The sequence below is a fragment of the Triticum urartu genome, chromosome 2A, assembly GCF_056163025.1.
Source record: "Triticum urartu cultivar PI428250 chromosome 2A, HENAU_Tu73, whole genome shotgun sequence".
Lineage (NCBI taxonomy): Eukaryota > Viridiplantae > Streptophyta > Magnoliopsida > Poales > Poaceae > Triticum > Triticum urartu.
Genome location: NC_141874.1, coordinates 764,875,344 through 764,902,094, shown reverse-complemented (window position 1 = coordinate 764,902,094; position 26,751 = coordinate 764,875,344). Strand labels below are relative to the sequence as shown.

The window sequence follows — 26,751 nt, the reverse complement described above, 5'->3', positions numbered from 1 at the left end:
CTAGGTTATTGGTGTACTTGACGCTACAACTCATAATTTTCACTCACCGTCGATCTTTTAAATGTTTTCCTTAATCTGTCTTCTATTTTATGGGTTTGCGAAAGATTTGTAAAATCTCATGCGGAATTTCTTGTTCAAAGATATTTGATGATTATTTTAACTGGCCCCTTCTATGTATGCGTGTACCCAAATTTTGGTATTCAAGTATACTGTAGTTTATGCTAAAAATTGAGGCGCTCAATTCAAATCTGAATTAAAAATTATACTTCTATTTCTTTCATAAATGGTCATATTATCACTAAGATGGGTGGGTGCGGCAACGCGCACCTTGATGTTCTAGTATGTACCTGTAGATTTGCTTCCTTCTGTACTTCCCATCACAGCTCCACGCCCAGATCTCTTCCCTAACACTGTGTTCTGTTCTGTAGTTGGCTCACACTGTTCCTTTCCTGTTCGCTTGCGTGATCTCTCACGTACGGCCACGTGTGCTTGGCTGACGGCCGGTTCTCCGCCCAGCTTGCTGACCTGCAGATTATTTGAGATGATACCTGGTCCATCAATACCTTCTGTGTTTCCTCTTTTGTCCCTGTATCTTCTTCTTGAGCAGTCGCTCCCGCCACTGTATGGGCAGCAGCAGGAGAAGGCTTGTCCTGAGTTTTCAGAACAAAATGAACCCAACAGTTTTGGTTTGCAACTTCCTTCTTGCCTTTTAAATTAGTACTCCCTCAGTTCCATAATTATGGTCGTGGTAGTTCGTATTGAGCTGCATGCAACAAAGTTGGCATTCTTCTAAATTGTTAGTGTGGTATGTTTCAATTTGCAGTGACACCTTGTTAGTACGAAATTAACAGTGTACTCCCTCTGTCCGGAAATACTTGTCATCAAAATGGATAAAAGGGGATCTATCTAGACGTATTTTAGTTCAAGATACATCTCTCTTTATCCATTTTGATGACAAGTATTTTCGGACGGAGGGAGTAGTTAGTATATTGTTGTGAAAAAGTTCCATAATTTGTTTTTCTTTGCAGGAAAGCTTATAGTATTTACAAGCATAAGTTGGTTTGCAGGGTCCAGACTTTGCCGTGGTTGCAGTTTCAGTTTCAAGGGAGTCGTTAAAAAAGGTCGGTGCTTCTGGGTTTTTCTTGTTCATAACGATAACGAGGAGAGGCGATCCGATCTGATCCGATCCGATCCCTGCGGGCAATGCAGTGCGGCGAAACCAATCAGCAATGGCCGCCGCCGCCGCCGCCAGGCGCCAGCCTCCCGCCGGACATGCTGGCCAACATTCACGGCCGGCTGAGCCTCCTCGACCGCCTGTCCTTCGCCACCGTCTTCCACACCTCGCGTGCCGCGTTCAGGCCGGAGGCGCCGTGGCTCGTCCTGCCCGGCGACACCCCAGAGACCGCCACACTCTTCTCCCTCTCTGAACGCGGTGCCGCCACCGCGCGCGCCCCGTGGGCCGACCACGTCGTCCTGGGATCCACCTCCCGCTGCTGGCTCGTCACGGCCGACGACGAGGCCCAGATGTGCATCGTTAACCCGGTCACCGGCGAGCGGTGCGCGCTCCCGGCCATCACCACCATCCCTGGCCTCATCGAGAAGTGGGGTGGCTTCACGATGGCCGAGCAAAAAGACTTCCTCAGGGGTCCGCCGTACCCTGGTGGCCGCGACCTCCCGCCGCGGGGGACGTATACGATTCGTGCCGACCTGATGCGTCACTTTTTCTATCGAAAGGTAGTTGTCTCTGATTGCGCCGCCATGCTGATCACCACACCGCAACTCGGCGTCCCGGCCTTCGCCACGGCGGAGGGCGGCGAGTGGAGGCTGGCGCCCTCGCGCGACGGCGTCGAGGATGCCATACACTACAACGGCAAGTTCTACTCCATCACCTACAAGGGCGGCGTGGAGGTGTGGGAGCAAAGCCCCGATGCCACCGGCATGTTCACCAGCGCGGTGGTCGCGCCAAGGCTGCCCAATGCGGACGGCGATCCGTGGTCATGCCGCAAGTACCTCGTCGCGGCGCCGGGCGGGAGGCTGATGGTGGTGCTCGAGGACTCCAAGGAGATCACGGACGAATACTATGGTCGTCTTAGGACATGCTCCTTCAAGGTGCAGATCCTCGATGCCGACGGCGAGCAGTGGAAGGAAACGGATGACATCGGCGATGCTGCTCTGTTCGTCGGGGTGAATAGTTCGATGTGCGTGTCGGCAAGGGAGCACCCAGAGATCAGGGCCGGCTGCGTCTACTACACCGAGAATGATGTGGGGCCGTGCAATGACACATATGATCAGAGTGGCGTCGGGGTGTTCAACCTCAAGGATGGCAGGGCGGAGAAGGTCCAGGGCCTCGGGCAGCACCGGAACTGGCCACCGCCGGCATGGTTCATTCCTTCCATCCAGTGATAAAAAGATATGATGATTGATTTGGTAGGTTGGCTACAGATTACAGAAGTACAGATGCGGTGAAATGGATTGATAATTAAGAAAACAGTTTGGTTTGCACCTTTTCTTCTTTTTTTCGTGTTTCAAATCGCCGCACAGCAAAAAATTAGGTGGCCCTTTTAGGTTGTTTTCAAGTTTTCTGAGGAAGCATTTTAATTAGTTGGCAGGACTTGGATTTGGTTGCATGCTATATAGTATGATTTTAATTAATTAATTATTGCATTGTGAGGTTTCTCAATTAACAGTGCTTATTATTATCTATTCCAAACTGCAGCCAAGCTAACAACAAGCTGCACATTGTTTACTAGGATGGATAGATTATTTTGAAGGGAATTCATTGCATGGTGCAGCAGAGACATCTAAGGTAGTGTACTTAATTTACCTCGCTAATACAGCATATACTTGCTGATATTGATGTGTTGATGTTGATGTTGGTGCTTGTGTAACATCCCATGCATATATGGAGCCTGAGCGTAGTGAAGCAGGGTCCAGACTAGTAGTATTTTGTGTTTGTGTTTGTGTTTGTGTTTTGCCTTTTGATTGTTTCAAACTGCAACCATGCATGCATCATAAACCAGCTCTGGAATATGTTTACCTGCCATGCATGATCATTGATCACAGCACTGCATCTGCCTGATTAACAGATTAAGGTTAGTTTGAAGTTTGAACAGGCAGATTCGAAAGAGTACATTACCAACAGAGAATTTGATGCCTTTGATTATCAATAGGAGTCGAGCTATCGTTTTTGCCCATTTCTGTTGCGGCTGGACCAGCATCCTCTGCTTTGTTTTACCAGCAGATCACCACTCTCGCTGCACTTTCCTCAAGATATATACATACTTCACTACAGAGAAAACTTTGGGAAACAAAATATAATTTAAGAATGCAAGAAGGAGCAGGTAGCATCTTAAATTTAAGATAAGTTGGTACCATATCGCCTCACCTCCGCAAGAAAGCGGACAAAGCTGTGAACTCACTCAGGACCTCTTCCTGGAAGTTCCCCAGAAGCTCTGAGGGTGGACTGCTGTAGATTATTAGGCTCTCCTCAACTCAAATAAATTTTCCATTAAGCATCATGTCTATCAACTCAAATAAATTTTCCATTAAGCACCATCTCTTCTCGGCAGCAATCTGAATTTGTCTTCCTGTGCTTATTTGATTGTAAAAACAGTAAATTTGGTGGAAGCTGTGAACTCACTCAGGACCTCTTCCTGGAAGTTCCCCAGAAGCTCTGAGGGTGGACTGCTGTCAATTATTAGGCTCCCATCAACTCAAATAAATTTTCCATTAAGCATCATGTCTATCAACTCAAATAAAATTTCCATTAAGCATCAGGTCTATCAACTCAAATAAATTTTCCATTAAGCATCATGTCTTCTCTGTAGCTTATTTGATTGTAAAAACAGTAAATTCGCACTGCTATTTGAAGGAATAGACTGTCATGGGATGTTAAACAAATTTGCCATGGTCTACATGGTAGGGTCATGGCAAGGTCACTACCTAATATGTCATGTTTGAATAAGCAACATTTATGAATTTTGCCATGATAATGTGTGAGACATGTGCCGTGTCACTTTACAAAAATGTCATGTCCGCCAATGCAAATTATCTTAAAAAATACCATGTTTGAATAGACAAAAAATTCTGAATTTTTCCATATGCTTTTTTGAAAAAACAATACCGTGTCAAAATTGCCACATTATTCAGAACATTACTCTTAATTTTTAAATGGCCTACTACTAACATTTTCAGAATTTTGCCATGTGTTGTAGATAACATGAAAAACTTGTATAAGAAATCAGGGATACACATGGCAAATTTAACTATTTGTCCTATAAAAATTTGCCATATACATTGGTCAAGCTCCAGATCGGGCATGTATAAATGGAAACAAAACAAAGTTTACTAGGCTTCATGATGGGGGATGAGTAGACACTGGAGCAAATACATAACAAAAGGATTCCTACAAAAAAATTACAATCTGTGGGACGCTGGATGGCAAATGAAAATAACAGCCTGTTTGGTTGGGGGATATTAGAGATAGGGAATTGGAATTTAAGAGGTACGTGACATATATTTCATTGTTTGGTTGGAGGGCAAGGGAATTGAGGTGGAATGGGGAAGGGGGATTAAGGAGGTCAATTCCCACGTATCTCTTCCCAGCCTCCCCCCTGTTAATTCACATGGAAAGTTATTTTCTCTCAAATTCCCTTTCCTAATTCCCGCCACACACCAAACATGGGATTGGAACTAAAATTCAACTTCCCACGCCTAATCCCCTACTAAACTCCCACCTGTAAACTCCCATTCCCTTTCCTCGTTCTAACCAAACACGCTGTAAAAGGAAGCACATAAGACAAACAATAGGGAATGTAGACCCATTCTTATTGACTGACACTCTGCCCCTCTCCCCTCGGCGCAGCTCAGCCACCTGGGACGAAAGCAAAGAAAATGATCAGACACACATTTGTCCAGTCAAAATCAAGCAATGAAACAAATGCGTGTCGAAGGAACACAAAATTGAGCTTCACTATACTCACGGTGCTATAGAATTTCTTTGATGGCGCGCTTTTTCCAAGAGCTGGTGCACATTTTTCCAAGACAGCGTTTGGGGTTTCAGAATAAGGGAAACAATTTTGTTTGCAGTAGGGTTCAGACTACTCTTTTGTGTTTGCTTCATGTTTCAAAAGTAAGGGCATACTAGCTATTTCAATGTAGTAGTTTTGAAGGGCTGAGATCTCGACGCTACCGATCATATTTCAGTCTGAAAATATAATGAATTGATTAATACCTTGTGAGGTTGCTGGATTAACAAGTTTAATTCAGAAGTAAACTGAAGAGAAGTGTAGTTATAATTATTGCGAACTGCAACCAAGTTAACAACCTGCAATAGTTTTCCAGGATTGGCAAAAAAATTAAAAGGAATTGGTTGCAGTCAACGGCAGAAACTATGTTGAGCCCGCCGGGGGGGGGGGGGGGGGGGGATAGGGAATGTAAACCCATTCTTATAGAATGACACCTAGTATTGTGTAGATTTAGCTGGTGATGAAACCAAAGCCTCAGAAGTAAACAATATATGTCAGTTTTCAATCAAATATGTTGCGAACATTTCATTTGATACATGTAGAGCAAAGCATGTCAATATGCAATTCCAAAGTTTGCCATCCAAACATGATTTGGAATTGAAACCTAACTAGGATTCCATGCTTCAATTCAACGACCAACCAAACAAAGGAATTCATATTGTACCCATTACAGTTTCATGACTAAATTGGTATTCCACCAAATTCAATACGGAGCCCTCCAATACAGACACTCAATTGATTTTGTATTTTCATCGGTCTATTGTTTCATTAGGTTCAGTCATGCTATCATCTTTTGGTTTGAGACAATGGTTGGGGTTTCAGAAGTAAGGAAAGGAATTTGGTTTGCTAGGTTCATTCAAACTGTTCATTTTTGTTTGTTCCGCCGCCTTGTCATTGTTTCGAAATGGAGTAAATTGCAAGAGAAACACCACAATTGGGGACTCTAATTCAGAAAGCCACCACATTTAGTTTTTTTTTTCCAAAAAACTGCCCCTATTGTGCTCATAGTTTTCCGAAAACGGTGATCGATCAATTAGAGCTATTTGACGCCGAATCTGATAGGTAGGTCCAATTGTCAGGTCGACGTGGCATGCGCCAAACAGAGTGACGTGCGGTAACTCGGTCAACCCCTCTGCCTCTTTGAGTAATTTCTACACACACATAGTAGGTTGATTGCCCAGCTCACCAGTGGCAGGAGCACAACGCCGCCACCGGCGGTGCAGGAATGCACCGTGGGCGGCCGAGCGATGGAGGTCACACACAGAGAGGCAGCACCGGACCAGGGTACCCACGGGGTAGTCGGGGCACGGGTCGGAGCTCAAGGCTGTGCTCTCGGCCATCGGACCCAGGAGGTCACATGCAAGGGAGAAAGAGGGGGAAATAACATGGATACTTGCATTCAATACATGTGAAAAGCAAAGTGACCAAGACAAAGGTAAAAACCAAGATCGATTAACGGATTTTAATTTAGTCATTTGTCGGGTCTGGGTGTGTGGTGAATGACCAGGTGAACAGGTAGATTTGATTTTTTTACTGTTTCTAATATCTCTCCTAATAACTCTATTAAGATGCGTTCGTTGCGTTAGCACCTAAAGATTTGCCATGTGACCATTACGTATTTTGCAAAAAGCTTTCCATGTTTTGTATTAAAAAAAATCCTAAACTTGCCTTGTCACCATTTTTCAGTTTTTCTTAATTTGCCGTGATTTAGAAAATTTAGTTTTCCAAATTTACCAGAGTTTTTTTTCCTTCTTAACTTGCCTTGATTTATGATATTTTATTTCTACGATCAGTCTTGTCACACTATAAATATTTTCCAGATTTTTTCATGCTCTTGAAGGATGAAGTTGCTGCATTTGTTGTGTGACCAAATACAAAACTTTTCTCTAAATTTGCGACCATTTAAGACACAAGAATTCTCTACTTGTCATGTGATTGTATAATTTTGCCATGATTTTATGACCCCAAAATTTCTCAATTAGGCCACGGATGGTAACTATTTGACACAACCATGGCAAGTTCATTGTTTTGTCGATGGCAACCTTTTTATATGTTTTTTAGCTGATATGAGCTATTCTTAAGTTAGGTTTTTTTGTGACATTTTAGGTAAATTGATACATTATTTTTAAGTTGGGTGCAAAGCCCAGTTTTAAGGCCTACTATAGCGTGTCACCGGAAAACTTATTGAGGCCCAACTGGGCACGATCTGGGTTTACGTACAGAAGATCATTGATCGTATAATTCCCGTCCACGGTGGCAGCCGCGGCGCTGGCGCCAGCGCCGCCACTAGTGCAGAACCGGGCAATAGCACCGGTTCGTAAGGCCCTTTAGTGCCGGTTCCATAACCGGCACTAAAGTGTGGGCACTAAAGCCCCCCCCCTCCTTTAGTACCGGTTCAGCACGTACCGGTGCTAAAGAGAAACCACGTGGCACGAGCCAGCTCCGGGGGCCGGGAGCCCTTTAGTACCGGTTGGTAACACCAACCGGTACTAAATGTTTGTGGGTTTTTGTTTTATTTTGTATTTTTCAATTAAATTTGTGTTATCAATTTAATTTAGGATTGTTTTACGTTATAATGAGTTGTAGTCATCATCATCATCATCATCGCATATTAATAAATAAATAAACTCTAGCTAGCTAAAAATCATCGTAGTCGTCTAATTACCACTATTTAATCATCATAGTCATTACCGCTAGCTATCTAATCATCACCAACACTGGCTAGCTTAAAGAGGAAACATTCACTTTGTAACAGAAGCAAAGATATCATCGAGTTCAACATAATCATCACCAACATCGAAGTTCAGGACACAGACATGAGACACTAATTAAGAGCATGAACTAGTGCTGCTCCCTCTCAGGTAGAATAGCATAGAACATGTATAGCTCTCCTGATTCATCATACTGGAGCATGCAGATGAATCTGTCTCCTAATATTGGGTTGCGCTTCTCCTTGCTGCCCCCTAGTACTTCTCAGCGATCGTTAACAATTTTGCTCCAATCTTTCACTATTAAGCATTCTTCGCTTTCAGAAATCCTGAATGCACTCATGTGCAATGTAGGATATCTTGGCCGTAAGCTAACCATTGACATGTCACCTTTAGTCTCGATTCACTGAGGCACAACTGTCATCGGAAGTCTCTGTTGAAGAACATCGTATAGTAATTAATATACTAAGCAATGAAAGTTTAGCTTCAAAAATAATGTATGCAAAAGATGCACTAATTAAGGACAAATAGTTAAAATCTTACCATCTTTCGATTATAGATGTGACCGTAGTTCAATACGATCATCATTGGTCGCACGTTTTGAGTACTAACATTTCTAAGTTCAGGAAAAAAAATTGTCTTGACAGTATTAAGATCCTCAAGCCATGAAACATAATGACTTATCTCCTCGCAGCTTAGTTGAGCCCCGGGGCAGTAGTAGGTCCTGTCTACCAAGCGCCGGACATGTTTGCTTGAACCGAAATAAGCTGACAATACAAATTAGTTGTCAACTATTTTTGAATAAACTGTATCAAAGACATAAACATATGCATGCATGGTTGAGAAAAACTCACATAATGGTAGAACTGGAGGCGTTTGCACATCGACCCAGATGTCTATATTACCTTCAATATCATCTTCCGGACGAATATCAAAGGTGACAACCATACCAGGCTCAAATGCATAAGCCTTGCATAGTGCTTGCCAAGTTTTGCATTCAAAATGGGTGTATGTGTCTCCATTATATAATTTGACGCTGAAAGTATACCCATGCTCCGTCTTCAAGTAAACTCTCTTTACCTCCATATCATCTATAGCACTAAAACCTATCTTATCCAAGACAAAAATTCTTGCATGGCAGGGGATGCGCTAGTAGAATAGTGAAAATTTAAAATTATAAGTTGAAGCAAATGAAGCATAAGTTTTGCATTCAAATAATAATTGACAAAGTGACTTACTGTATCAACTTCGAATGTCTCATCCAGCTTGATGCTGAAGCGCCTACCATCAACAAAGAAATTTCTGTCGCACAGGCCACGGCGGTCTTCACAGTGTTCGCACATAATGAAATCTTTTTCGTCGTCAGATGACATTTCCTATGTTCATATAGGCGAAACATTAAACACCTATTACTATCTAACATTAATTAATATCTAGCCAAATATTTATTCATCTAACATTTGACATTAATATATCTAACTATATTCATCTCTAACAATTGACATTACTATATATTTAACTTTTCTATCTAATTCATCTAACATTCGACATTAATCTAACATTTATATAAAATCAAAATATATAAAAAATTAAATAAACAGAAAAACTCATTAACAAATAATATTTTAATTAGATCATCAAATCTCAGATACCTAAATTTTCTTACTAAAAATAAACTAGTTATATTAATTATTGAACTAGTTCAAATCTCATATACCTAAATAAACTAGTTATATTAATTATGGAACTAGTTCAAATCTCATATACCTAAATAAACTAGTTCGACAATTTTCTTACTAAAAATAAACTAGTTATATTAATTATTGAACTAGTTCAAATCTCATATACCTAAATAAACTAGTTTGATAATTTTCTTACTAAAAATAAACTAGTTATATTAATTATTCAACTAGTTCAAATCTCTATAGTTCGACAATTTTCTATCTAGCTAATTCATCTAACATTCGACATTAATCAAACATTCGATCATCTAATTAACTTTTCTAAAAAACAGAAAATAAGTAAAAAATGTGTGTGTGTATGTGTGTGTGTGTGTGTGTAGTGTGTACGTATATATGTGTGTGCATGTGTGTATGTGTGCGGCCCCATACGCCGCCACCCCGTACGTACGAGCGGGGGCGCCGACGTATGGGGCGGGGGCGGGGGCGTACGTACGGGCGGGGGCGCCGCCGTACGGGCCGGGTGCGACGACGACGGACGGCAGCGCGGCGGGTATACGCGAGAGCGAGAGACGTACGGGACCGCGGCGGGACGACGACGGACGGCGGCGCGCGGCGTTCGGGGCGGCGGCGTGAGACGGCGACGACGAGGGCTGCGGCGGGGACAGCGACGACGACGACGGACGACGGGCGGCGAGGACAGGTTTGAGCGGCGCGCGAGAGGTTGGAGACGAAAGAAGTGGGGAGATCTAACTGAATTTTCGTAAGTGTTGTATATATAGGAGAGGCCTTTAGTACCGGTTGGAGCCACCAACCGGTACTAAAGGCCAACTTTGGCCAGGCCAAGAGGCGGGAAGAGCAGGCCTTTAGTACCAGTTGGTGGCTCCAACCGGTACGCCTTTAGTACCAGTTGGTGGCTCCAACCGGTATCTTTAGTACCGGTTGGAGCCACCAACCGGTACTAAAGGCCTCGCGCTGCCACCCCAAAGTTTAGTCCCACCTCGCTGGGCGAAGTGCAGCCGCACTGGTTTATAAACCCAGCCGCGGCTACCTCTTCAAACTCCTCTATATAGCAGGCTTCTGAGCCTAATTAATTAGGGCGCGCTGCCCTGTGAGCCTGCTGGCTCTTCTGGGCCTGCATTTGCACACCCTAGGTCTGGCAGGCCCACTGGGCAGCGCGCCAACAAATTTTTTATATAGTTTTTTCTTTTCTGCATTATTTATTTTCTTCTATTTATTTTTGAGTAGTTTTTTATATAGTTTTTTCTTTTCTGCATTATTTATTTTCTTCTATTTATTTTTGAGTAATTTTTTCGTATAGTTTTTTTATTTTCTGCATTATTTCTTTTCTTCTATTTATTTTCTTCTGGAAATTGAATGCTGCATACAGAACAATTAGGTAAATGACCGAAAAACAACAAATGATGTCAGAACATGTTGGAAATTGATGACGTCGCTTTGAATGCTGCATACTGAACACAAAAGAAGTCCGGAGTTCAAATTGTTGGGGAACGTAGCATAAATTCAAAAAATTTCTACGTATCACCAAGATCAATCTATGGAGTCATCTAGCAACGAGGGAGGAGTGGATCTACATACCCTTGTAGATCGCGCGCGGAAGCGTTCAAAAGAACGGGGTTGATGGAGTCGTACTCGTCGTGATCCAAATCATCGATGATCCTAGCGCCGAACGGACGGCACCTCCGCGTTCAACACACGTACGGAGCAGCGACGTCTCCTCCTTCTTGATCCAGCAAGGGGGGAGGAGAGGTTGATGGAGATCCAACAGCATGATGGCGTGGTGGTGGAAGCAGCGGGATTCCAACAGGGCTTCGCCAAGCGCTGCGGGAGGAGGTAGATGTGTCATGGGAGGGAGAGGGAGGTGCCAGGCCTTAGGTCTTGTTGCCCCTCCTTTTCCCCACTATATATAGGGCCAAGGGAGAGGGGGGAGGCGCAGCCCTTGCCCCTTCCTCCAAGGAAGGGTGCGGCCAAGGGGCGGGAGGAGTCCATCCTCCCCAAGGCACCTCGGAGGTGCCTTCCCCTTTTAGGACTCTCCCCTTTTTCTCTTCTCTTGGCGCATGGGCCTCTTGGGGCTGGTGCCCTTGGCCCATGTAGGCCAAGGCGCACCCCCTACAGCCCATGTGGCCCCCCGGGGCAGGTGGCCCCACCCGGTGGACCCCCGGGACCCTTTCGGTGGTCCCGGTACAATACCGGTGACCCCGAAACTTGTCCCGATGGCCGAAATAGCACTTCCTATATATAATTCTTTACCTCCGAACCATTCTGGAACTCCAAGTGACGTCCGGGATCTCATCCGGGACTCCGAACAACTTTCGGGTTACCGCATACTAATATCTCTATAACCCTAGCGTCACCGAACCTTAAGTGTGTAGACCCTACGGGTTCGGGAGACATGCAGACATGACCGAGTTGACTCTCCGGTCAATAACCAACAGCGGGATCTGGATACCCATGTTGGCTCCCACATGTTCCACGATGATCTCATCGGATGAACCACGATGTCAAGGACTTAATCAATCCCGTATACAATTCCCTTTGTCTATCGGTACGATACTTGCCCGAGATTCGATCGTCGGTATCCCGATACCTTGTTCAATCTCGTTACCGGCAAGTCTCTTTACTCGTTCCGTAACACATCATCCCGTGATCAACTCCTTGGTCACATTGTGCACATTATGATGATGTCCTACCGAGTGGGCCCAGAGATACCTCTCCGTTTACACGGAGTGACAAATCCCAGTCTCGATTCGTGCCAACCCAACAGACACTTTCGGAGATACCCGTAGTGTACCTTTGTAGCCACCCAGTTACGTTGTGACGTTTGGCACACCCAAAGCACTCCTACGGTATCCGGGAGTTGCACAATCTCATGGTCTAAGGAAATGATACTTGACATTAGAAAAGCTTTAGCATACGAACTACACGATCTTTGTGCTAGGCTTAGGATTGGGTCTTGTCCATCACATCATTCTCCTAATGATGTGATCCCGTTATCAATGACATCCAATGTCCATGGTCAGGAAACCGTAACCATCTATTGATCAACGAGCTAGAGGCTTACTAGGGACATGGTGTTGTCTATGTATCCACACATGTATCTGAGTTTCCTATCAATACAATTATAGCATGGATAATAAACGATTATCATGAACAAGGAAATATAATAATAATCAATTTATTATTGCCTCTAGGGCATATTTCCAACAGTCTCCCACTTGCACTAGAGTCAATAATCTAGTTCACATCGCCATGTGATTAACACTCACAGGTCACATCGCCATGTAACCAACATCCAAAGAGTTTACTAGAGTCAATAATCTAGTTCACATCACTATGTGATTGACACTCAATGAGTTCTGGGTTTGATCATGTTGCTTGTGAGAGAGGTTTTAGTCAACGGGTCTGAAACATTCAGATCCGTATGTACTTCGCAAATCTCTATGTCATCTCCTAGATGTAGCTACCACGTTCTATTTGGAGCTATTCCAAATAACTGTTCTACTTGGAGCTATTCTAAATTGCTGCTCCATTATACGTATCCGGTATCTCTACTCAGAGCTATCCGGATAGGTGTTAAGCTTGCATCGACGTAACCCTTTATGACGAACTCTTTTACCACCTCCATAACCGAGAAACTTCCTTAGTCCACTAGTTACTAAGGATAACTTTGACTGCTGTCCTGTGATCCATTCTTGGATCACTCTTGTACCCCTTGACTGATTCATGGCAAGGCACACTTCAGGCGCGGTACACAACATAGCATACTGTAGAGCCTACGTCTTAAGCATAGGGGACGACCTTCGTCCTTTCTCTCTATTCTGCCGTGGTCGAGCTTTAAGTCTTAACTTCATACCTTACCACTCAGGCAAGAACTCCTTGTTTGACTGATCCATCTTGAACACCTTCAAGATCATGTCAAGGTATGTGCTCATTTGAAAGTTCCATTAAGCGTTTTGATCTATCCTTATAGATCTTGATGCTCAATGCTCAAGCAGCTTAATCCAGGCTTTCCATTGAAAACACTTTCCAAATAACCCTATATGCTTTCCAGAAATTCTACGTCATTTCTGATCAACAATATGTCAACAACATATACTCATCAGAAATTCTATAGTGCTCCCACTCACTTCTTTGGAAATACAAGTTTCTCATAAACTTTGTATACACCCAAAATCTTTGATCATCTCATCAAAGCATACATTCCAACTTCGAGATGCTTACTCCAATCCTCAGAAGGATAGCTGGAGCTTTGCATACTTATTAGCATCTTTCAGGATTGACAAAACCTTCCGGTTGTATCACATACAACCTTTCCTCAAAAATCATCGAGGAAACAATGTTTGACATCCTATCTGCAAGATTTCATAAATAATGCAGTAATCGCTAATATAATTCCAACAGACTCTTAGCATCGCTACGAGTGAGAAAGTCTCATCGCAGTCAACTCCTTGAACTTGTCGGAAAGCATCTTAACGACAAGTCGAGCTTTCTTAATGGTGACATTTACCATCATTGTCCGTCTTCCTTTTAAAATCCATCTGCACTCAACAGCCTTACGTCCATCGAGTTGTTCTGCCAAAGTCTACACTTTGTTTTCATACATGGATCCTTTCTCGGATTTTATGGCCTCGAGCCATTTATCGGAATACAGGCCCACCATCGCTTCTCCATAGCTCGTAGGTTCATTGTTGTCTAGCAACATGACTTCCAAGACAGGATTACGTACCACTCTGAAGTAGTACGCATCCTTGTCATCCCACGAGGTTTGGTAGTGACTTGATATGAAGTTTCATGATCACTATCACAAGCTTCCACTTCAATTGGTGTAGGTGCCACAGGAACAACTTCCTGTGCCCTGCCACACACTAGTTGAAGAGACGGTTTAATAACCTCATCAAGTCTCCACCATCCTCCCACTCAATTCTTTCGAGAGAAACTTTTCCTCGAGAAAGGACCCGATTCTAGAAACAATCCCTTATTGCTTTCGGATCTGAGACAGGAGGTATACCCAACTGTTTTGGGTGTCCTATGAAGATGCATTTATCCGCTTTGGGTTCGAGCTTATCAGCCTGAAACTTTTTCACATAAGCGTCGCAGCCCCAAACTTTTAAGAAATGACAGCTTAGTTTTCTCTAAACCATAGTTCATACGGTGTCATCTCATCGGAATTATGTGGTGCCCTATTTAAAGTGAATGTGGTTGTCTCTAATGCCTAACCCATAAACTATCGTGGTAATTCGATAAGAGACATCATGGTATGCATCATATCCAATAGGGTGCGGTTATGATGTTCGGACACACCATCACACTATGGTGTTCCAGGCTGTATTAGTTGTGAAACAATTTCCACAATGTCTCAATTCTGTGCCAAACTCGTAATTCAGATATTCATCTCTATGATCATATCATAGATACTTCATCGTCTTGTCACGACGATCTTTCAACTTCATCCTGAAATTACTTGAACCTTTCAATAATTCAGACTCGTGATTCATCAAGTAAATATACTCAACATCTACTCAAATCATCTGTGAAGTAAGAACACAACGATATCCACTACATGCCTCAGCACTCATTGGACTGCACACATCAAAATGTATTACTTCCAACAAGTTGCTTTCTAGTTCCATTTTACTGAAAACGAGGCTTTCAGTCATCTTGCCCATGTGGTATGATTTGCATGTATCAAGTGATTCAGAACCAAGTGAGTCCAAACGATCCATTTGCATGGAGTTTCTTCATGCATATACACCAATAGACATGGTTCGCATGTCTCAAACTTTTCAAAAACGAGTGAGACCAAAGATCCATCAACATGGAGCTTCTTCATGCGTTTTATACCGATATGACTTAAGTGGCAGTGCCACAAGTAGGTGGTACTATCATTTCTATCTTTTGGCATGAACATGTGTATCACTACGATCGAGATTCAATAAACCATTCATTTTAGGTGTAAGACCATTGAAGGTATTATTCAAATAAACAGAGTAACCATTACTCTCTCCTTAAAAGAATAACCGTATTGCGATAGACATAATCCAATCATGTCTATGCTCAACGCAAACACCAAATAACCATTATTCAGGTTTAACACCAATCTCGATGGTAGAGGGAGCGTGCGATGCTTGATCATATCAACATTGGAAACACTTCCAACACATATCGTCATCTCACCTTTAGCTAGTCTCCATTTATTCCGTAGCTTTTATTTTGAGTTACTAACACTTAGCAACCGAACCGGTATCTAATACCCTGGTGCTACTAGGAGTACTAGTAAAGTACACATCAACACAATGTATATCCAATATACTTCTATCGACCTTGCCAGCCTTCTCATCTACCAAGTATCTAGGGTAATTCTGCTCCAGTGGCTGTTCCCCTTATTACAGAAGCACTTAGTCTCGGGTTTGGGTTCAACCTTGGGTTTCTTCACTAGAGCAGCAGCTGATTTGCCGTTTCATGAAGTATCCCTTCTTGCCCTTGCCCTTCTTGAAACTAGTGGTTTCACCAACCATCAACAATTGATGCTCCTTCTTGATTTCTACTTTTGTGGTGTCAAACATCACGAATATCTCAAAGATCATCATATATGTCCTTGATATGTTATAGTTCATCACGAAGCTATAGCAGCTTGGTGGTAATGACTTCGGAGAACCATCACTATTTCATCTGGAAGATCAACTCCCACTCGATTCAAGCGATTGTTGTACTCAGACAATCTGAGCACAAGCACAACAATTGAGCTTTTCTCCTTAGTTTGTAGGCTAAGAAAATCGTCGGAGGTCTTATACCTCTTGACGTGGGCACGAGCCTGAAATCCCAATTTCAGCCCTCGAAACATCTCATATGTTTCGCGACGTTTCAAAACGTCTTCGGTGCCACAACTCTAAACCATTTAACTGAACTATCACGTAGTTATCAAAATGTGTATGTCAGATGTTCGCAACATCCATAGACAACGTTCGAGGTTCAGCACACTGAGCGGTGCATTAAGGACATAAGCCTTCTATGAAGCAATGAGGATAATCCTCAGTTTACGGACCTAGTCCGCATAATTGCTATTATCAACTTTCAACTAAATTTTCTCTAGGAACATATCTAAACAGTAGAACTAAAGCGCGAGCTACGACATAATTTGTGAAGACTTTTTGACTATGTTCAGGATAATTAAGTTCATCTTATGAACTCCCACTCAGATAGACATCCCTCTAGTCGTCTAAGTGATTACATGATCCGAGTCAACTAGGCCATGTCCGATCATCACGTGAGACGGACTAGTCATCATCGGTGAACATCTTCATGTTGATCGTATCTACAATACGACTCATGCTCGACCTTTCGGTCTTCTGTGTTCCGAGGCCATGTCTGTACATGCTAGGCTCGTCAAGTCAACCTAAGTGTTTGCATGTGTAAATCTGTCTTACACCCGTTGTATGTGAACGTAAGAATCTATACACCCGATCATCACGTGGTGCTTCGAAACTACGAACTGTCGCAGCGGTGCACAGTTAGGGGGAACACTTTCTTGAAATTTTAACGAGGGATCATCTTATTTACTACCGTCGTTCTAAGCAAACAAGATGTATAAACATGATAAACATCACATGCAATCAAATAATAGTGACATGATATGGCCAATATCATATAGCTCCTTTGATCTCCATCTTGGGGCTCCATGATCATCATCGTCACTGGCATGACACCATGATCTCCATCATCGTGTCTCCATGAAGTTGTCACGTCATCTATTACTTCTACTACTACAGCTAACGGTTAGCAATAAAGTAAAGTAATTACATGACGTTTATGTTGACACGCAGGTCATAAATAAATTAAGACAACTCCTATGGCTCCTGCCGGTTGTCATACTCATCGACATGCAAGTCGTGATTCCTATTACAAGAACATGATCAATCTCATACATCACATATATCATTCATCACATCCTTTTGGCCATATCACATCACATAGCATACCCTGCAAAAACAAGTTAGACGTCCTCTAATTGTTGTTTGCATGTTTTACTCCTATGGCTCCTGCCGGTTGTCATACTCATCGACATGCAAGTCGTGATTCCTATTACAAGAACATGATCAATCTCATACATCACATATATCATTCATCACATCCTTTTGGCCATATCACATCACATAGCATACCCTGCAAAAACAAGTTAGACGTCCTCTAATTGTTGTTTGCATGTTTTACGTGGCTGCTATGGGTTTCTAGCAAGAACGTTTCTTACCTACGCAAAGACCACAACGTGATATGCCAATTGCTATTTACCCTTCATAAGGACCCTTTTCATCGAATCCGATCCGACTAAAGTGGGAGAGACAGACACCCGCTAGCCACCTTATGCAACTAGTGCATGTTCGTCGGTGGAACCAGTCTCACGTAAGAGTACGTGTAAGGTCGGTCCGGGCCGCTTCATCCCACGATGCCGCCGAATCAAGATAAGACTAGTAACGACAAGCATATTGAACAAAATCAACGCCCACAACTACTTTGTGTTCTACTCGTGCATAGAAACTACGCATAGACCTAGCTCATGATGCCACTGTTGGGGAACGTAGCATAAATTCAAAATTTTCCTACGTGTCACCAAGATCTATCTATGGAGAAACCAGCAACGAGGGGAAGGTGAGTGCATCTACATACCCTTGTAGATCGCTATGCGGAAGCGTTCAAGAGAACGGGGTTGATGGAGTCGTACTCGTCGTGATCCAAATCACCGATGATCCTAGCGCCGAACGGACGGCACCTCCGCGTTCAACACACGTACGGAGCAGCGACGTATCCTCCTTCTTGATCCAGCAAGGGGGGAGGAGAGGTTGATGGAGATCCAACAGCACGACGGCGTGGTGGTGGAAGCAGCGGGATTCCAACAGGGCTTCGCCAAGCGCTGCGGGAGGAGGTAGATGTGTCATGGGAGGGAGAGGGAGGTGCCAGGCCTAAGGTCTTGTTGCCCCTCCTTTTCCCCACTATATATAGGGCCACGGGAGAGGGGGGAGGCACAGCCCTTGCCCCTTCCTCCAAGGAAGGGTGCGGCCAAGGGGGGGGGGGCGGAGTCCATCCTCCCCAAGGCACCTCGGAGGTGCCTTCCCCTTTTAGGACTTTCCCCTTTTTCTCTTCTCTTGGCGCATGGGCCTCTTGGGGCTGGTGCCCTTGGCCCATGTAGGCCAAGGCGCACCCCCTACAGCCCATGTGGCCCCCCGGGGCAGGTGGCCCCACCCGGTGGACCCCCGGGACCCTTCCGGTGGTCCCGGTACAATACCGGTGACCCCGAAACTTGTCCCGATGGCCGAAATAGCACTTCCTATATATAATTCTTTACCTCCGGACCATTCCGGAACTTCTCGTGATGTCCGGGATCTCATCCGGGACTCCGAACAACTTCCGGGTTACCGCATACTAATATCTCTATAACCCTAGCATCACCGAACCTTAAGTGTGTAGACCCTACGGGTTCGGGAGACATGCAGACATGACCGAGATGACTCTCCGTTCAATAACCAACAGCGGGATCTGGATACCCATGTTGGCTCCCACATGTTCCACGATGATCTCATCGGATGAACCACGATGTCAAGGACTTAATCAACCCCGTATACAATTCCCTTTGTCTATCGGTACGATACTTGCCCGAGATTCGATCGTCGGTATCCCGATACCTTGTTCAATCTCGTTACCGGCAAGTCTCTTTACTCGTTCCGTAACACATCATCCCGTGATCAATTCCTTGGTCACATTGTGCACATTATGATGATGTCCTACCGAGTGGGCCCAGAGATACCTCTTCGTTTACACGGAGTGACAAATCCCAGTCTCGATTCGTGCCAACCCAACAGACACTTTCGGAGATACCCGTAGTGTACCTTTGTAGCCACCCAGTTACGTTGTGACGTTTGGCACACCCAAAGCACTCCTACGGTATCCGGGAGTTGCACAATCTCATGGTCTAAGGAAATGATACTTGACATTAGAAAAGCTTTAGCATACGAACTACACGATCTTTGTGCTAGGCTTAGGATTGGGTCTTGTCCATCACATTATTCTCCTAATGATGTGATCCCGTTATCAATGACATCCAATGTCCATGGTCAGGAAACCATAACCATCTATTGATCAACGAGCTAGAGGCTTACTAGGGACATGGTGTTGTCTATGTATCCACACATGTATCTGAGTTTCCTATCAATACAATTATAGCATGGATAATAAACGATTATCATGAACAAGGAAATATAATAATAATAAATTTATTATTGCCTCTAGGGCATATTTCCAACACAAAAAATTTAAAAAACATTGAAGTGGCCATGTAACAGATGAGTTCTCGTCCGAAACCCTGATACTCTGAAAGAGTTTGTCCAGTTTGTACATGAAGTGCGTCCAGTTTTTGCCGTGACCCTCTCTACTTTTTCGCGCATGCTATGCGGGTGATATGATGATACCATGCCAAGTTTCAACATTTTCAGGATTCATTTTGTAGTGATTTTTAATTTCACGGTCATTTAGCTCTCTAAAACAATTAGGTAAATGACCGAAAAACAACAAATGATGTCAGAAATGTTGGAAATTGATGACGTCGCTTTGAATGCTGCATACTTGTAACGCCCCGGATATAACTTTTCTAATTTGTACTCCAACTCTTGCCGTTTCCGGCGTTAAGTTATATTTATTTCTCGGGTTCGGGTCTTTGTCTCCGTGTGTTGTTTTCTTTGTCATGCATCTCATATCATGTCATCATGTGAATTGCATTTGCATACGTGTTCATCTCATGCATTCGAGCATTTTCCCCGTTGTCCGTTTTGCATTCCGGCGCTTCGTTCTCCTCCGGTGGTCATTTCTAGTTTTCTTTCGTGTGTGGGGTTTAAACATTTCCGGATTGGACCGAGACTTGTCATGCGGCCTTGGTTTACTACCGGTAGACCGCCTGTCAAGTTTCGTATCATTTGGACTTCGCTTGATACTCCAACGGTTAACCGAGGGACCGAAAAGGCCTCGTGTGTGTTGCAGCCCAACACCCCTCCAATTTGGCCCAAAACCCACCAAACTCTGCTCCATCATCTAGAGCGTTCGATCACGATCGCGTGGTCGAAAACCGCACCTTATTTGGACTCTCCTAGCTCCACTTATGCCTATAAATACACCCCCTCCGTTTTTGGATCTCCTCCCCCACGAAACCCTAAAAAAAAACCTCTCCGCCGCCGCCGGACAACGTCCGCGCGAGCCGGACGTGTCCGTCCGCCGCCGCCTCAGCCACTCTCCTCCCGCCACGTGGCCTCCCCGCCGGCGCCTCCCCGCGCGGCCCGCCCGGCCCGCGTTGGGCCCCCGAGGCCCGGGCCACCGTCGCCACCGCCCGGGACCTTGTCCCCGACGCCGATCCGCCCCGCCGCCGTCCTTCGCCTCCTCGCGCCCGGCTGCCGCCGCCGCCGCGCCGCACCACCTCGCCTCGCCGCCGCCTCGGGCACCACCGCCACCGACCGCCGCCTCCACGCGCCGCCGCCGCCGCATCCACGCCGGTCGGAGCCGCCCCGGCTTCTCCTTCCCTCGGCGGCCACCATCTCCGGCGAACAGGTCTTCTCCGGCGAGCTCGGATCTCGCCTCGGTTCGCGCGCCCGCGAGGAACCCTAGATCTGGGTTGACTTTTTCCCCTCTCCCTTATAATTTTGTGCATACTTTGACCTTCTGTAACTTTGCATCCGTAGCTCCGATTTGGACATAGAGTATATCAAAATGTTCGTCTCGACGAGTACATCATTTCATTCCATTGCATCATTTTCATTTGAGCTCATCTTGATGCCCGAAATGCTGTTAGAAGGAGGCTTCGTGAGTTAATTGTCAGATCTGCTAGTTCATCTTAGACTTTTGTCATTTTTGCCATGATTGTTGTGTGCGTGCTATGCCTGTGAGTCCTTCATATGTTTTGTTAAGCATTTTGTTATCTTTCCAAAGGTGCAACCCATGCATTTTTAGGATTTGTGTGGTGACTTGTGCAAGCTTGCAAAGTGAGGCACCCGGTAAATCTGTTTTCAGGGACTTAGTAGTTTTCACTAAGTCTGGGATTATTTAGTTCATGATGCCATATGTTCAGCTTGTTTCCTAGTGATCCGTGCCTCTTTTGAGGATAATCAGTAAAGGAGTTTTGTTAATCATGTTATGCTCTATCCACCCGTGTCTTTACTTGCAATTATGAAGCAACCTAGAGTGAGTCAATCGAGCTCTACTTTTGCTTCGTTGTGAATCTCGGCAGATCGTCAACTTGTTTGTGTTTTTGCCGATGTTACTGTAGTTGATCCGTGCATGCTATGCCATTGTTCTTGCCATTTATAGCTAGCATTTTGTGCCTTTTTAATGGATGTATGCTTGCCTTGCCATGACTTGCACCGTAGTGAGTGCATCGAGCTCGTTTACATGCCTTCGTGAGTTATATTTCAGCATGTCTCAGTTTTCACTAAGTCTGAAAACTGATTGTGTTTTAGTTATGTTCGTGTGCCCGTTAGTATATTTTGTGAACCCTTTTGGCCCCAGGTCACTTTGGGTCTTTTGTTAAGCTTGTTGAGTAGCTCCATGCCATGTTCTTACTTGTCTTAATCAGGTCATGTATCATGTTGTTTTGCTGCTCCGAAGAGGGCTTCGTGATCTGAAATTTCAGACAAGTGTTAATTTCACTAAGTCTGAAATCTGTTTTGCATTTGTGTTTTTGACATGCTTGTTTGAACCTCATAATGGATGAATTGGCCGTAGCTCAGTGCTAGACTTTTGTTAAGTATCTTGTGTGCATCCCTTCCATGTATTTTGTTGTCATGTTTGGTGGCTGTAGCATGTCCATCTCATTGTATTTAGATGCCTACTTGATGTTAATTGCAGACCGGTGGCATTCTTAAAACGCTTGCCATTTCCAAACCGTAACTCCGATTCCGGCGTTCTTTATATCGTTTTCAAGCGATTTCATCTCATCTTTCCAGTGGCACCCTTGGAATTCCAAGTTGAGGCCAGGTTCATGCATTTCCTGTCATATCTTGCATTTTGCATCCCGCATCGCATCCCGCATAGCATATCATCATTGCATCGTATCGCTTGATCCTTGCATGTGGTTGATTTTGTCCTTGTTGCTTGTTTGTCTTGTTTGGGTAGAGCCGGGAGATGAGTTCGCTACCGAGGAGCCCGTTGAGTTTGCTTGTGAGGATCCAGTCAACTCTGACAACTGTGCAGGCAAGATGATCATACCCTCGAAATCACTACTATCTTTGCTATGCTAGTTTGCTCGCTCTTTTGCTTGCCAATGCTACGATGCCTAACTTTTGCTTGTCAGCCTCCCAATTGCCTTGTTAAACCTCTAACCCACCATGTCCTAGCAAACCGTTGATTGGCTATGTTACCGCTTTGCTCAGCCCCTCTTATAGCGTTGCTAGTTGCAGGTGAAGATTGGAGCCGTTCCTTGTTGGAACATTTATTTACTTGTTGGGATATCATTATATTGCTATGTTATCTTAATGCATCTATATACTTGGTAAAGGGTGGAAGGCTCGGCCTCTCGCCTAGTGTTTTGTTCCACTCTTGCCGCCCTAGTTTCCGTCATATTGGTGTTATGTTCCCGGATTTTGCGTTCCTTACGCGGTTGGGTTATAATGGGAACCCCTTGATAGTTCGCCTTGATTAAAACTTTTCCAGCAATGCCCAACATTGGTTTACCATTCTCCACCTAGCCTCTTTTTCCCTTGGGTTACCGGAGCCCAAGGGTCATCTTATTTTAAACCCCCCCCCCGGGCCAGTGCTCCCTCTGAGTGTTGGTCCGAACCGGGCAGCCTGCGGGGCCACCTCGGGGAAACTTGAGGGTTGGTTTTACTCGTAGCTTGACCTATCTGAGTGTGCCCTGAGAAAGAGATATGTGTAGCTCCTATCGGGATTTGTCGGCACATTCGGGCGGTGTTGCTGGTCTTGTTTTAACCTGTCGAAGTGTCTTGAGTTACCGAGATACCGAGTCTGATCGGAACGTCTTGGGAGGAGGTCTATTCCTTCGTTGACCGTGAGAGCTTGTTATGGGCTAAGTTGGGACTCCCCTGCAGGGATTGAACTTTTGAAAGCCGTGCCCGCGGTTATGGGTAGATGGGAATTTGTTAATGTCCGGTTGTAGATGACTTGAACCTTAATTAATTAAAATGAATCAACTGAGTGTGTTACCGTGATGGACTCTTCTCGGCGGAGTCCGGGAAGTGGACACGGTGTTGGAGTAATGTTTGCGCAGGTTGCTCTCTAGTTTCTCGCTCGCGCTTTGCCTCCTCTTCTCGCTCTCCTTTGCGAATAAGTTAGCCACCATATATGCTAGTCGCTTGCTGCAGCTCCACATATATTTGCCTTTCCTTTCCTATAAGCTTAAATAGTCTTGATCGCGAGGGTGCGAGATTGCTGAGTCCCTGTGGCTCACAGATTACTATTACACCAGATGCAGGGCCCGATGATTCCACTCCAGGAGACGCGTATGAGTTCAAGTGGGAGTTCGACGAAGACTCTCAACGATACTACGTTTCCTTTCCCGATGATCAGTAGTGGTGCCCAGTTGGGGGTGATGATTCCGCTCCAGGAGACGCGTATGAGTTCAAGTGGGAGTTCGACGAAGACTCTCAACGATACTACGTTTCCTTTCCCGATGATCAGTAGTGGTGCCCAGTTGGGGGTGATTGGGACCGTTGTCGCATGTTGAGTTTTCTTCTATTTTGGCGCCGTAGTCGGGCCATGAGTGTTTTGGATGATGTAATGTTATTTATGTACTTTGATGTGACGTGGCGAGTGTAAGCCAACTATGTTCTCCCCTTTATTATTCATATTACATGGGATGTTGTGAAGATTGCCTAACTTGCGACATATGCCTTCAATGCGATTATGTCTCTAAGTCGTGCCTCGACACGTGGGAGCTATAGTCGCATCGAGGGTGTTACAATACTGAACACAAAAGAAGTCCGGAGTTCAAATAAGTTTAAAAAATATTGAAGTGGCCATGTAACAGATGAGTTCTCGTCCGAAACCCTGATACTCTGAAAGAGTTTGTCCAGTTTGTACACGAAGTGCGTCCAGTTTTTGCCGTGACCCTCTCTACTCTTTCGCGCATGCTATGCGGGTGATGTGATGATACCATGCCAAGTTTCAACATTTTCAGGATTCATTTTGTAGTGATTTTTAATTTCACGGTCATTTAGCTCTCTAAACAATTAGGTAAATGACCGAAAAACAACAAATGATGTCAGAACATGTTGGAAATTGATGACGTTGCTTTAAATACTGCATACTGAACACAAAAGAAGTCCGGAGTTCAAATAAGTTTAAAAAACATTGAAGTGGCCATGTAACAGATGAGTTCTCGTCCGAAACTCTGATACTCTGAAAGAATTTGTCCAGTTTGTACACGAAGTGCATCCAGTTTTTGCCGTGACCCTCTCTACTCTTTCGCGCATGCTATGCGGGTGATATGATGATACCATGCCAAGTTTCAACATTTTCAGGATTCATTTTGTAGTGATTTTCAATTTCACGGTCATTTAGCTCTCTAAACAATTAGGTAAATGACCGAAAAACAACAAATGATGCCAGAACATGTTGGAAATTGATGACGTCGCTTTGTATGCTGCATACTGAACACAAAAGAAGTCCAGAGTTCAAATAAGTTACTAAAAATAAAAAAGAGGTGCAATGCTGGTTAATTTGCTTCAAGCCATTCGGAATAGTGTAGACTGCACTGCACATAGCTCAGTGCAATCTATGCTATTCCGCAAGGCTTGAAGCTAATCAACATGTAGGTGAGCATTGCAACTCTTCGTCATTGTCTGTGCACTCACGGCTTATAAACCGCTTATACTGCCTCTCTCTTGGCGAGGTGGGACTAAAAATCAGCTTACAAAGAAACTATAGTACCGGTTCATGGCATGAACCGGTACTAAAGGTCTTCGTGGGGGCCCCAGACTGACCATAGCCTGACACAGCCTCATTAGTACCGGTTCGTGGCATGAACCGGTACTAAAGGTTACCCACGAACCGGTACTAATGATGCCCGCCCGCCTAGCCGTTGGAACCGACACTAATGGTCACATTAGTGCCGGCTCAAATTCAAATCGGCACTAATGTGCTTCACATTTGACCCTTTTTCTACTAGTGCGCCAACCTCCCTTTGGACATGCTAGCCAACATCCACGGCCGCCTGAACCTTCTAGACCGCCTCACCTTGGCCGCAGCCTTCCGCTCCTCGCGCGACGCATTCAGGCCGGAAGCGCCCTGTCTCGTCCTTCCCGGCGACACCCCGGAGACCGCCACGCTATTCTCCCTCTCCGAACGCCGCGCCATCTCCGTGCGCGCCCTGAAACCCACGCTGCTCGACCACATCATCATGGGCTCCTCACCCTCCCGCGGGTGGCTCGTCACCGCCGATGACCGGGCCCGGCTGCGCCTCCTCAACCCTGTCATCGGCGAGCGGCGCTCGCTCCCGGCCATCACCACCATCCCCTGCCTCCACGCCACGACCGACGGGGAGAAGCCCTGCTTGAAGCTTGACCTGGAGTGGTTCTTCAGGGGGCCCCCGCTGCGCTCCTACGGCCCCGTGACGATGAGCGCCGATACATTGCGCTGCTGCCTCTACCGCAAGGTCGTCCTCTTTGACTCCGGCGCCATAGCCATGCTGATCACGGGGCCGGGGTACGGTGCCGTCGCCTTTGCGATGGCGGGGGGCGGCTCGTGGAGGCTTGCACCCCCGCGCGATGGCGTCGAGCCCGTCGCCTCGTCGAAAGCCGACCCGTGGAGTCTGGGGCCCTCGCCTGACGGTGTTGAGGATGCTGTCCACCACCAGGGCATGTTCTACTCGATCACATGCTCGGGCAAGATGTTGGAGTGGCGGCAGCAGGATGCTGACACCATGTTCGCGAGCACGGTGGTCGAGCCAGCGCTTCGGCTGGTGCCGGCGACACGGACAACTGCAAGTACCTCGTGGTGACGCCGGGCGGAAGGCTGATGGTCGTGCTCAAGACCAAGGAGACCACGGGTTGGCGGACACCATTGTCCTTCAAGGTGCAGGTCCTCGGCGCGGGTGCCAAGGAGTGGATGGAGACGAACGACATTGGTGACGCTGCGCTGTTCGTCGAGACGAAGGGTTCGTTGCGTGTGTCGACGAGGGAGCACCCGGAGCTCAGGGCCGGCTGTGTCTACTATGCCGCCCACGGAGGCGTCGTGGTGTTGAGCCTCAAGGGTGGCACGGTGGTGGAGGTCGATGGCCTCTGGACGGACCACAGCTGGCTGGAGTGGTTCACACCGTGCATTTCACGATAG

The 26,751-nt window shown here is 45.4% G+C and overlaps 1 protein-coding gene and 1 pseudogene across 1 annotated transcript; both read left to right on the top strand.

Moving 5' to 3' along the window:
* Positions 1 to 1,203: 1,203 nt before the first annotated feature.
* Positions 1,204 to 2,403, top strand: LOC147988054 (F-box protein At2g17036-like). Its single transcript, XM_087540501.1, has one exon. It carries the CDS (start codon positions 1,204 to 1,206, stop codon positions 2,401 to 2,403), a length of 1,200 nt encoding a protein of 399 aa, XP_087396627.1.
* A 3,871-nt stretch (positions 2,404 to 6,274) lies between these two features.
* On the top strand, positions 6,275 to 26,751 carry LOC147988053 (uncharacterized; annotated as a pseudogene).

Coding starts and splice junctions, on each gene's coding strand:
- LOC147988054 (XM_087540501.1), top strand. CDS start 1,204: ATGCAGTGCGGCGAAACCAATCAGCAATGGCCGCCGCCGCCGCCGCCA.